This window comes from Ailuropoda melanoleuca, chromosome 16 (genome assembly GCF_002007445.2).
Source record: "Ailuropoda melanoleuca isolate Jingjing chromosome 16, ASM200744v2, whole genome shotgun sequence".
NCBI classification, from domain to species: domain Eukaryota; kingdom Metazoa; phylum Chordata; class Mammalia; order Carnivora; family Ursidae; genus Ailuropoda; species Ailuropoda melanoleuca.
This window is the reverse complement of record NC_048233.1, coordinates 77,121,673-77,134,786: the sequence shown is the minus strand read 5'-3', so window position 1 is coordinate 77,134,786 and position 13,114 is coordinate 77,121,673. Positions and strand designations below refer to the sequence as shown.

The window sequence follows — 13,114 nt, the reverse complement described above, 5'->3', positions numbered from 1 at the left end:
TCATATAAAATTTGCTAACAAAACATAAGCCTAATTCAACAATTTACAATAGCTAATTTATAAATCAATATTATGTTTTTTTTCCTTAGGAATCATAACTGATTTTGCTATGATTTTTAAAATTTTTTCAAATATTCTATTATTTTGAAAAGCAAAAAATACTTTTGATTAAATTTTGAAAATATAGTGATTGAAAATTTACTGTTTTCTAACAAGAAATTGTACCACTGTTATTTATAACATTTAGATGGTAGTGGGATTAATTTAATGCAAGAAATTTATTTTACTCAAAATATTCCATTGTGTTGTTTATTCATAACAGACTTTTCATTCTAGGTAATGTTTCATTTCCCCAGCATGATATGGAGCATTCTCCTAAATTGGCTGTAGACATATGATCAAGGAATGTAGTTGCATTTAAAAAAAAAACAGAAACAAAAATACATCTGCCTAAATTGTGAGTTCGGTGATTAGGATTGCAATAATATTCTTTGAAATACAAGGGTGGGTGTGGGGTGGGTACTATACATTGAGCTTAAGAAACCAATCTTACTAGCTACGATCTAAGGCAAAAATAGTTGAAAATACAACAAAAAGTAGATTTTCTTTTTTGGTCAGTGAAATTTTGAACAATAATTAGAAAAAATAAGTATATCTTTTACTTTAATTTTAGTGTAAAAGAATGTTTTAAGGTAAACTCCATAGCCATTAAACTTAATAATGTTAATAAATAAAGACAAAAAACACTAATGGAAATGGAAGACATTCTAGTCTCCCTTTTTAACATGAAGGCATTAGATCTTATCCTCAAAATTATATACAAGTTATAGTTCTTTCATAAAATTAAAGTTTTTCTTATATCTTTATGTACATTGTTACAATTACTGTTGCAAATAATAGTTTATGAAAATATTATATTGCATTCCTTTAAATAAGTATGCATAAAAACTGAAACTGGGAGAGTTTTGAAAACAATTATTAAATAATAAGTCTAGTTATGAGAATGATTTAAATATTCAAATACTCATCTAATCCCACCATATTCTTTTCAGTGTGAAAGGAACAGATTAAGAGAAACTAAATGAATTTCCCAAATCAAAAAGCCAATAAAATGAAGTATTTATAAGTTATATCTCCTAATTCTTATTCTTTTAGTGTGCCTTCCCACAGGAAAGGAGCATGCATCAGAGAAGATAGCAGTGGAAGAATTATAATTTGCATCTCATGAGAGATGACAGACTCCCAGATCACTGTAAAATATAGCACAATAGTTCTAAGGGTAAATGTGTGGTGTTTTAGCATCTCTGTTTTGAAATCCCTTCACAGCGTTGGGCTTTCAATTTTACCACTACAGCTGTTACTATTCCAATCTGCATACTCATGGAAATATCATCACTCTTGGAGGTGCTAGTAGAATGACAATGTGACCAACTTCCTGAGAAAGAAATATTAGCGAGGGAAATACATGACATTTTTTTTAAATCTTCAAAGCATTAAACATAAAAATGAAGAAAAGGAGACATTTTCAAGTAAAAGAATTAGTGATGTTACAAAAGCAATACAGACAGAATTAGAAATGATGAAGAAGATAAAGTAGGGTGGAGGACAAACCACTTGTGTTCAAGCATTGTGTATATTATCACTTAATTTCTGATGCTATTGGTCACCTAGAAGCTTTCAACATTCAGCTGTTTGAAATCAATTGGAATAACGTGAACTGAAATGTGGTGACTTTTGGGTTTCAATTTTTTTTTTTAATATTTCATTTATTTATTTGACAGAGAGAGAGATAGCCAGCGAGACAGGGAACACAAGCAGGGGTAGTGGGAGAAGAAGAAGCAGACTCCCAGCAGAGGAGACTGACCTGGGGCTCCAACCCAGAACGCCGGGATCACGCCCTGAGCTGAAGACAGACGCTTAACGACTGAGCCACCCAGGCGCCCCTGGGTTTCAATCTTAATAAGTAAGCTTTATTTGGAAGCTGACATCCAAATCTAAGCAGACTAGAGGAGATAATCAAGCATGAATTTGGATAATTGCCACACCTTATTCCCAAAGTTTTATACATTTGACATTCTGTTACCATTTATAATGAAATTTTACCAAAAAAAAGTAAAACTGCTTTGGATTTCTCTGTTCACATAAGCAGTTCTCTGTGGTACAAAACACTGAACTTTTCTAATCTTGAGCTTCAAACTTTGTAACTCTGATCTAGACACATCACCTGAAGAAACAATGATGAATTTATGAAACAAAATTGCCAGGGAAAATTGAGAATATGTAACAATTTTCCTTTGTTCAACAAGTTTCCTTTGTTAAGAATATGTAACAGGGGCGTCTGGGTGGCTCAGTCATTAAGTGTCTGCCTTTGGCTCAGGGCCTGATCCTGGCAATCTGGGATCGAGCCCCACATCAGGCTCCTCCGAGGGGAGCCTGCTTCTTCCTCTCCCACTCCCCCTGACTGTGTTCCCTCTCTCGCTGGCTGTTTCTCTCTATGTCAAATAAATAAATAAAATCTTAAGAAAAAAAAAAAAAAAGAATATGTAGCAACTTTTCCTTAAGTTCCTTTTTCTTTGAACGAAACTTTTAGAAGTAAATTGTCCTCCAAACAGACTTACGCCCTGAATCAAATCTCTTGAAATAAACAAAACCAAAACTGCAACAGAGATTTTAGGAGCACAACAGAAACAAACTTCAAATGGATAATGTTTTGGTAGCAAAACAAAATTGATCTGGTGAAATCATTGGTTACCTGGGGGAGTTTCTTAACACTTAATTTTAAATAAATAGTCTTTTTCCATGCTACCAAAATTAAATAAAAAACCAACTTGTACCTTTTGTAGTAGTGCTTAACAGTTGTGTTCCCCCCTTACGAGTTACCACCAGCTCTGTAAAACCGCATTCTCCCATAGGTCAACTAGGGTAAGTATGTACAAATATATACCTTTCTATTGATGTAATCAACATGTGCCTTACTACAAACTTACTTTACCTGATTCTGATGAATCTAGAAAACTTTAAGAGACTGATGATTTGAAAGATGGGATTTTCTTCAAAGATTGGAGGCTGAAAGGTCCCTGGCAGCCTAAAGATTTTATTATTTTTATGTGTATTTTTCAAAAACACAAATTCTGTTTGTAATACACAATAAAAACTATTGCAATTTTTTACTCTTGCTTAAATTTTGATATACCACATCAGAATGTATAATCCTTAAAATAACAGAATAAATGACAAATAGATCTAATGAGCCTAAAGCAAGGGTTGTAAGTGTGATAACCTGAACATCAATTGTGGATGGTCTTCAAGTTAGTTTTCGGTTACTCAGGAAAACTTCTTGGTCACACATATGCCTGCTTCAGTTTCACTGGCATTTACATCTGGAAATGTGAGACTAGAAAGCAGTGATTCAAACAGATCTCAGTAAATTCTCTAAAAATATCTATTAGTATTGCTTTCCTTGAATTTCCAGGAAGGAAAGTCTTACCCTTTTGCAAAGTGGGTGAAAATATAAATACCACTGAAAACGATCCTGATTCACAGAGAAGTATGCATTCGCTTCACAAGAAAGTGATCTGGGATTTTAAATGCTGACATAATTCCTTGACACCTGCTCATATTCAGAAGTAAACAAGAGCATTTTGAATTATCTGCTAAAGTATCCTGCATATATATGCCCTAGAAGTCACATCTTTCAGGTGTATGACTGCAGGAAGTTCGCTCTCCGAGGGCCAAATACAAACTGAGAAGAGATCATAAGAATTTGTTGACTTTGAAAGTTAAAGAAATTGTTTTCCCAGAAGTATTTCTTAAAAGATCCTCAGCAAATAATACTAATCGGTTGTCCAGGTTTATATTCCCTAGCCTCCTGGGAATTTTCAGGCTTTAAATTTATTTTCTGCTTTTGCATTAGCCAAGGTCTGGGCACAGTGTCTCTAGAGGTCACTCTTGTTATTCAGATCCAGGGTAGCTAAAGAAATTCTGCTATTTCTGGCTAATTTCTTCCTCTGAAAAGCAGGAGGAAAACATGGGTAACCCTATGGGAACATTGTTTTGTTTTGAAGTTGGTCTCTATTTCTAGGGAGGAGAAGGTAAAAGAAAATCAGAGAGGTATTTCCGGAGTCCCAACAAGAGTCATTAACAAAAGAAACATAAGATGCCTAACAGCCAGTTAACAAGTCAATGACCTGTCACCCCACTATTCTCCTGGACCAGTAGCCACACCCAATAGTAATTAACTGTCATTGCTGCCATGAAAGATTGGGTTGTAAAAAAGAAAAAAAAAATTGATTAGCAAAATAAATGAAAAATTAAAGCAAATTTCCCACTCCTGCTTGTAGGTTTGAAAATGATTCATAGGTTTTGTTGAAAAATATTAGAGAGGATAACCAATGAAATACGTACAGCTCTATTCTAATTACTACCAGGTACTTCCCTTTGTGTGGTTTCAGTGCTGCAAGGTATATAAACTCGGAATCATGTGCACTGAAATTCAGGTGTCCTCCCTTCTTGAACAGAAAATCCATTTATCTGTGTATTCATGTGACTTCAGAAAATCAGTGTTTTAGAGCTTCCCATCTGGAAAAGAACAATTCACATAGTAAACTAATCATAATATTTATAAGCATTTTAAAATTACTATATGTCAATCACTGTATTAAGTATTTCAAGTGCATTAACTGATTTAATTCTTCAAAAAAAATTCTAAAAAAATTTTTTTCAGGGGAATTATTGCCCCTTTTCCTCAAAGGGGGAAAAAAGAAATCTAGAGGTTAAACAGCTTGCTTAAGATAACAGAGCTGGTTTCCAAAATAATAACAATACATCTGGTCTTCATAACTTTTGTAGAACTAAAACATATAGCAACATTACACAAAGGTTGGAAGGAGAGAAATGGAAGGATATTATTGTAAAGCTGTTATATTATACATAAAGTGGTATTATAAGAATGCTCAATTGATTCAAGGGAAGACAAAAATAGAAGAACAAATAGAATTAATATAAATGTATTACAAGATGATAGATTTACACTCAAACTTATCAATTATTACATTACATGGAAATGATCTAACCAATAAAATTAAAAGTTCAGATAGGACAAAAAAGCAAAACAAACAAAAAAACCCCTCATAACCTAACTATACTCTGGAAACAGAAAATGATGCATTTCACATATGAAGATACAAATAATAGATTAGAGGTAAAAGGATGGAAAAGATAGGGGTGCCTGGGTGGCTCAGTCATTAATCAACTGCCTTCAGTTCAGGTCATGACCCCAGAGTCCTGGGATCGAGTCCCACATGGGGCTCCCTGTTTGGCAGGAGGCCTTCTTCTCCCTCTCCCACTCCCCTGCTTGTTTTCCCTCTCTTATTGTCTCTCTCTGTCAAATAAAGAAATAAAATCTTTTTTAAAAAAAGGATGGAAAAGATAAATAATGCTAACACCAATGAAAGATGGAAAGGCTTTTCAATTATCAAAGAAAATTTAAGAGCAAAAAATATTACCAAAGATAAAAAAAATCATGTCATATGATAAAGGGGTCAACTAATCAAGGAGACATAACTGCCTAAATGTTTATGATCCTAATAACAAGCCTATAAAATTCATAAAAAAACAACTTATAGAATCTTAAGAAAAAATAGACAAATTCACAATGTAATTGACTCTTTCAGAACACATCCATCAATAATTAATAGAACAAGTAGACAGAAAATCAGCAAATATATAGTAGACTTGAGCAAAACCATCAACTGGCTTGACTTGTCTCTATGAAATACTGCATCTGACCCTAGCAGAATACATATTCTCATCAGGTTAGCTCAGAGCATTTACTATGATACATCATTTTCTGGGCCATCAAGTCTCAATAATAAAAGGATGCTAGTCTTTCAATGTTATTTGACCACTATGGAATCACATTTGAAATATTAGAAAGAAATCTAGGAAATTTCCAAATATCTGGAAATTATATAAGGCACTTCTAAGTTACCTCATGGGTCAAGAAGAAATCAAAAGAGAAATTAGAAAGTAGCTTTATATGAATAAAAAGAAAACAAAATTTATCATAGATTGTTGGATCCTGCTAATGAAGGACTTTTAGGGAAATTTATTGCACTAAACATCTATGTTGGAAAAGAATAAAGTTTCAAATTAATGTCCTCAGCCTCCAGCTTAAAATTAGAAAAAGAAGAGGAAGTTAAGCCAGAATGAAAAGAAGGAAATAATAAAGATCAAAGTGAAAAATCCATGAAAAACAAAAGAGGAAAACAATAGGGAAAAAGGAAAGCAAAAAATCTATTAGAGAAATCCAATTAAGTTGATAAACCGCTGGCCAGATTGATTGAGAGCAAAGGAAAGAAGACATAAATTATCAATAGCAAGAATGGGAGAATTGACATCACTACAAATTTTGCAAATATTGAAAGGTTAATCAGAGAACAATATAAACAATTTTATGTCTAAAAATTCAACAACTTAGATGAAAGTCTTTAAGATGGGCAAAAGATTTTGAAAAGGCATTTCACCAAAAGACATTGCATCATTTTCACCATGTCAAGAAAGTGCAAGAAAATCTGCTCAATATCATTAGTTATTAATGTAATGCAAATTAAAGCTGCAATAAAACACCAGTTCATAGCTTTTAGAATGGCTATAATTAAGAAAACTGGTGTACAAAGAATAGAAGAGAAATGGGAACACTCATAAACTTCCTGTGGGGATTAACTTTGAAAAGATAGTTTGGTGGTTACTTAAAATGTGAAACATACAGCTACATATGACCAACCATTCCACACCTAAGGATTCACCTAACAGAACTGAAAGCATATGGTTCACACAGACACTTGTGCTTGAATGTCTATAATCAGCTTTATTTGTAATAGCCCAAAACTGGAAACAACCCCAATGCCCAAGAGCAGAATTTTAGAATTTGCGGAGTAGACTACCATTCAGCAACAAAAAGAGAACGCACAACTGACACATGCAACAATATGAATTAATCTCAAAATACTTACACGGAAAGAAGCTAGTGAACACAGAATATATACTGTATGATAAATTTTTGTAAAAATCTAGAGAACACTGAAACTAATCTATAAAGACACAAAGCAAATCACCAGTTACCAGGGAAAACTTTTCAAAGGGATGGGTAGTCTCACAATCTTGATTATGGTGATGGGTTCACAGATTTATACTTGTGTCAGAACTTAATTAGAGTGTACATTTTAAATATGTGCAGTTTATTGTATGTCGATTATACTTCAATAAAAGTGTTAAAAGTAATCTAGGACTGAGGAAGAATACCCAAATAATGAACTTGAAAGAGAAGAACCCTCCCCAAAGTTGGGATTGGAAGAGGTGAAGTTGTAGGCGTGGCCACAACAGCTGCAGGCAGCCCGCAAGTGGGAAGTGCTTTGGGAATGCAGGACAGTGCAGGCTGGCAGGAGGCTATGCACAGGTTGAATGCAGAGAATAAGTTAATGCAGGGCTGTGTGAGGCTAGGAGCATGCGTAGTTCCTTACAGAAGAGCCTAGTGAACTATCTTTCTTGGATGTAGGCTGGCAGATGCTGAGTGGGGAGTGCTCAGACACAGTGGAGACTTGTGAACTGGGAGGCTCAAGGCTCAGGGTACAAATGTCTGCTTCTGGACAGTCAGGAAGGTCAAGGCTAAGCATTTGTCTCCTCTATCCTTTTCATCTTTTCCGCTTCACTTTTCATGCCCTATAATCTTTTGTAAAAGCACATTACCCTATTTTAATCCATTGTGATAATCTTTGTTTTCCTACCAGAGAATTTAGTCCGTTGTGTTGATTTTGTTTTACTTCTGTATTTAGACTGAGTTCTTTCTATGACTTCTTCTTTTCTCCTTCTTATCCTTCCCCTTCCTCCTCCCCCTTCCCCTCCCTCCTCCTCCTCCTTCTTCTCCTTCCCCTTCCTCTCCTCCTTCTCCTCCTCCTTCTCCTCCTCCTCCCTCCTCCTCCCCCTACTCCCTTCCTCCTTCTCCTTCTCCTCCTCCTCCTTCTTTCTCCTTCTTCTTCTCTTTCTCCTTCTCCTTTCCCACTTCGTCTATTTTTTTCCTTTTCTTGCTCTTTAATTGGATTGGCCTCCTTTCATTCCTTCAGTGCATTTTTACCTAACTGTTTATCTACCACGCTTCCCACCCTCCTACCTCCCTATCTCTCTCTTATTACTTCAGCTGTAAGAAATCATGTCTGTACATTAATGCCCACAAGTGTCTGAAGCTGACAGGAATTACCCTCCTGCTGAACCATACGTGGTACTTACAACCCTTTTTTTTGGAGCATTTTCTTCCAACCCACGTGATGTTGTGGACAAGGATCTTTGTTCTCTCTTCTATGCTTTATCTCATATATTAGATAAGATTGCAAATTTTAATACAATTTTTAGGATTACAAATAAGCCTACCATTTTCACTCTTCATTCCTCCTAGAATGTATCTTCCTTCTCAGACTTCCTCCCTTTTTAATGAAAACATTCTTCACAGCTTCTTTTAGTGAGCATAGGTTTATAGTCAATTCTTGGTTATTTTTCATTGTTGTTCCATTGTACTGAAAAATCCTCATTTTACTCTTCTTGAAAAATCCAGAAGTCAAGGGTAACAGTTTTCTTTTAGTGCTTTCATTATGCAATTCCATTTTCTTCTGTTTTCTACTCTTACTATGATTTAAATATTATTGACTGGAAATTGTGTTTTCTGTGATTCTTCTTAAGAGCAAATCTTTTTGGGGGCACCTGGATGGTTCAGTTCCTTAAGTATCTGCCTTCAGCTCAGGTCTTGGTCCCAGGGTCCTGGGATCAAGCCCTGCATCAGGCTTTCCTGGCTCAGGCGGGAGTCTGCCTCTCCTTCTCCATTTGCCTCTCCCCCAGTTCATGCTCTCTCTCAAATAAATAAATAAAATCTTTACCAAAAAAGGAGCAAATATATTTTTTTCTTGTGAATATTTTCTAAAGATTATATTCATCAGTTCTCAAAAATTACCAATAATTGTCTTTTTAAATTTTTTTTCTATTACCCAAACCCTGGAGTCTGATAGATATATGTTACTTTCTCTTACTTCACTCATAATGTCTCTTAATATATCTACATTTTCTATGACCTCTTCTTTCTAATTCAGTGTTCTGGTAATTTTTTAATATCAAAATTCCATTCATCCTATCTTTCTTAAGATATAGATGCTCCGTTTTATCCATCAAGTTTCTAATTACAATATTCTATTTTTATTTCTCAAATTATTTTGTCTTTTAACACCCTGGACAATTTTGAGATTCCTGTTCCTATATCATGCTTTTATTTATTTTTTAAAAAAAATTTTATTTATTTATTTGAGAGACACACACAGAGAGAGAGAGCACAAGCAGGGGGTGGGGGTGGGAGGGAGAACAAGGCTCCCTGCTAAGCAGGGTGCCTGATGCAGGGCTTGATTCCAGGACCCAGGATCATGACCTGAGCTGAAGGCAGATGCTTAATCGACTAAGTCACTCAGGCACCCCTATATCATGCTTTTAAAATTCTTTTTTATTTTTATATAATAAACATACTCAAATTCTATTTGTGTTTGAGAACTGCACCCAAAGTACCCTTGTATTATATATTCTGCTATAGCCGTTTTCAACATAACTTCCTCCTTTATCAGTAATTTTTGCTGTGTGATCATATGCTTTGCACAAAAATTAAATATTTTCTCTCTCATATTTCATTTTCCACTCAAGTCTGTTATTCGGATTATGGCAGAGATAGAAGCCCCTGGAAAATGTTATTTTCTCTACTGTGTACTTCTGCACGTGTGTGTGGGTGTGTGGCAATCCAATGTTAGCATGTCTGTATAGCACACTGTCTTCACCTGGAACCACCGCCCTTATTTGAAGTCTACCAAAATATATTTTTTTCCTTTTTAGGAGCGAAATAAAGAATTTTCTAGTTTTGCCTATATGACAGACAACTTCATATACTCCAATGAATATCCTATGTATTAAAATTTCCCAGTTGTGATCACCAATGTGTTAATCTTGCTAACATAACCTAATGGTGTATTCCTGAAAGATTTTCTGATCTATGTTGTATGGACTATCTTTCTAAGGGCCCTCTTCTTTCTAAGAACCGTATATCTATGACAGACAGGTTGTTTGCATTAATTAGAATATTACATACCGTGGATCCTAGAAGTGTCAGAAGTTTTACATATTTCTAAACCATTTATTGTACTCACCCTAACGTTTTTCTATTGATTATACTTTTTATTTAATATATTTTATTTTATGAAAGTAACGTATTAGGAAAGAATATTAACACAGGTATACAACCACTATCTTAAAATTTTAAGTCTTAATTACAATATAAAGTATGTTAAAGAAACAATAGAAGACCTATATTCACCAAAAGAAATGTTCAAGAACGTTCAAAGCAGTGCTACTCATAATGACCTAAACAGGAAACTACCCAAATGTCTAGCAGCAAGAGAATGGATAAATTAGCTGTTACATGCTCATACAATGAAAAACTATAGATCAATGAAAACACTCAGAAAATACTCAAAACATGAGGAAAGATTATCACAGACATAATGAAGAGACACTAAGAGTATGATCTGTATCATTATTTTTCCACAAAGTACACAAGTTTGTCAAACTAGTTGATTTAGAGATGAAGATAGCAAGGGGAGGTTAGTGGTTTTAAAGAGAAATGGGGAGGACTTCAGGTATAATGGTAATTCCTAACTCTTACTCTGGTTGCTGATTACAGGATATTATGGCTCTGTTTGTAGTAATGCATGAACTGTGTATAAATGGTACATGCAACTTTCTGTGTTGAGAGTTGAGTAAACAGTTGAAAAATAGAAGGTATTCTTTTCTTCAGCTCTTTAGCATTTTAAGGTGAACAAACAGATGGTCTGTTTTATCTGCTGTTTTTTTTTTTTCAACACAATGGCCAATAGGTGATATAATCTTTTATATTTAAGATATCATCTGGTTATTTCATATCATATAAGCACAAGACTTTTTTAATATTTATTTATTTTAGAGACAGAAAGAGAGAGAGCAAGAACATGGGGGTGGGGAGGGGTAGAGGGAGAGGGAGAGAGAGAATCTCAAGCAGACTCCTGCTGAGTGCAGAGCCCTACCTGGGTTCCTTCTCAGGACCCTGAGATCATGACCTGAGCTGAAATCAAGAGTCAGGTGCTCAAACGTGTGAGCCACCCAGTCCCTCTATAAGCAAAATTCTTAATGACTGTATCAGCTGGAGAAGCATGTGAATAAGAATTATACTCGATTTGCTGATGAAGTGTCAGATTGAAGCATAAAACAACAGAGGTGATGTGTTTCCTGCTTGCCCACCTCTCTCCAAGCAGCGGGGATGATAAGAGTGGATCTTATTCGCAGTCATGGGTTTCACGGAACCGCAGCCTGAAAATCAGAAAAGCTTCCGCAAACCTACTTTCCTTCCCAAGAGTACATGACGACACCACACTTTCCTCAAGGCGTTCTTCATCTCCGTGTTTCTCAGCGTGTAGATCAGAGGGTTGAACATGGGCGCAACGATGGTGTAGAACAGAGCAAGCACTTTGTCTTCTGGGAAAGTGGTGGCTGGTCGAATGTAAATGAATAGAGCAGGCGCAAAAAACAGAACCACGACGGTGACGTGGGAAGTGCAGGTGGAAAGAGCTTTGCTGCGGCTCTCTGCAGAATACGCTCTGATGCTGCCCAGTATAGAACAATATGACAACATCAGCACGACAAAGGTCGCCAAAGCAATTAGGCCTGAATTAGCAATGACTAAGAGACCTATGAGATGCATATCAGAACAGGCCAGCTTCAGTAAAGGATACACGTCACAGAAGTAGTGATCTATCTCATTGGGGCCACAGAAGGGCAGGAAGACGGTGAGGAGGGACTGTGGCAGAGTGGATCAATGCGCCGGTGCAGCAGGCTGTGACGATTGCGTGACACCTCTGTCTGCTCATGATGACGGCGTAGTGCAGGGGCTTGCAGATGGCCACGTAGCGGTCGTAGGCCATCCCTGTGAGGATGAAGATCTCCACTCCTCCAAATAAATGTGTGGTAAAGGTTGCGTCATGCAGTTACTGTAGGAAATGGTCTTCCTTTCTGCCAGTAAATCAGTCATTAGTTTGGGTGTCACAGTGGACGTGTAGCAAAGGTCAGAGAGTGAGAGGCAGTTAAGGAAGAAATACATGGGTTGGTTCATTAGTGGACTGCACGTGATAGAAATCATTATGAGCAGGTTTCCCACCCAAATAGCAATGTAGCAAAATAAAAATAATACAAAACAGAGGATTTCAATGTTCTTGTTTTTGGAAAGTCCCAAGAGAATAAATACGGTAACATTATTGCTTTGATCCATGGTCCAGTGTAGGTAGAATATAGGAATCACCTGGAATACAGAATTCATGAGGCCACATTTAGAAGGATTTCTTAAGTAGTGGGATGATCATATCCTATTCAAGGAATTTACTCGGTTGAAAGGCGTCATTCAAGTGTCTCAGAGAATANTATGTGTCATTCAAGTGTCTCAGTGAATATAAATGAAGTATTCAATTAAAATGACCCCTAAGAAGACTCTGGGGGAACAGAAACTAGCAGATTTCTATTAAATCTACCAGCAAATTGTGATCAGTGTCTGCCTTAGTCAACATGAAGGCCTTTGATCTAGCCACAACTGAGTCTTGGATGATACTCAGGACATGGTACTGATTGCCTAACAATAGGTTCCACCCAATGCTTTTATAATTTTAGGATCAATTCTAACCAGCTATCTTCATGATATCTGTGTTTTCATGGTTCAGGGTCATGATGCAGCCCTGACCTTACGTCTCACTTCTCAATCAGTTCGTATTACTGAGTAAGTTAGCATGGTCACCCATACAATGAATAATCACGCTGTGATAGATCTGGAATTTTATTTTATTTTTTTTTTTAAGATTTTTTTTTTATTTATTTATTTGACAGAGACAGAGACAGCCAGCGAGAGAGGGAACACAAGCAAGGGGAGTGGGAGAAGAAGCAGGCTCATAGCAGAGGAGCCTGAAGTGGGGCTCGATCCCACAACGCCGGGATCACGCCCTGAGCCGAAGGCAGACGC

At 36.1% G+C, this 13,114-nt stretch overlaps 1 protein-coding gene across 1 annotated transcript; it reads right to left on the bottom strand.

Annotated features, from left to right (window-relative positions):
* Positions 1 to 11,428: 11,428 nt before the first annotated feature.
* LOC100475603 (olfactory receptor 4P4) lies at positions 11,429 to 12,376 on the bottom strand. Its single transcript, XM_002930039.4, is given in 3 exon segments — positions 11,429 to 11,915; positions 11,917 to 12,082; positions 12,085 to 12,376. Coding segments are annotated over 3 exon segments (945 nt in total).
* Positions 12,377 to 13,114: the final 738 nt, after the last annotated feature.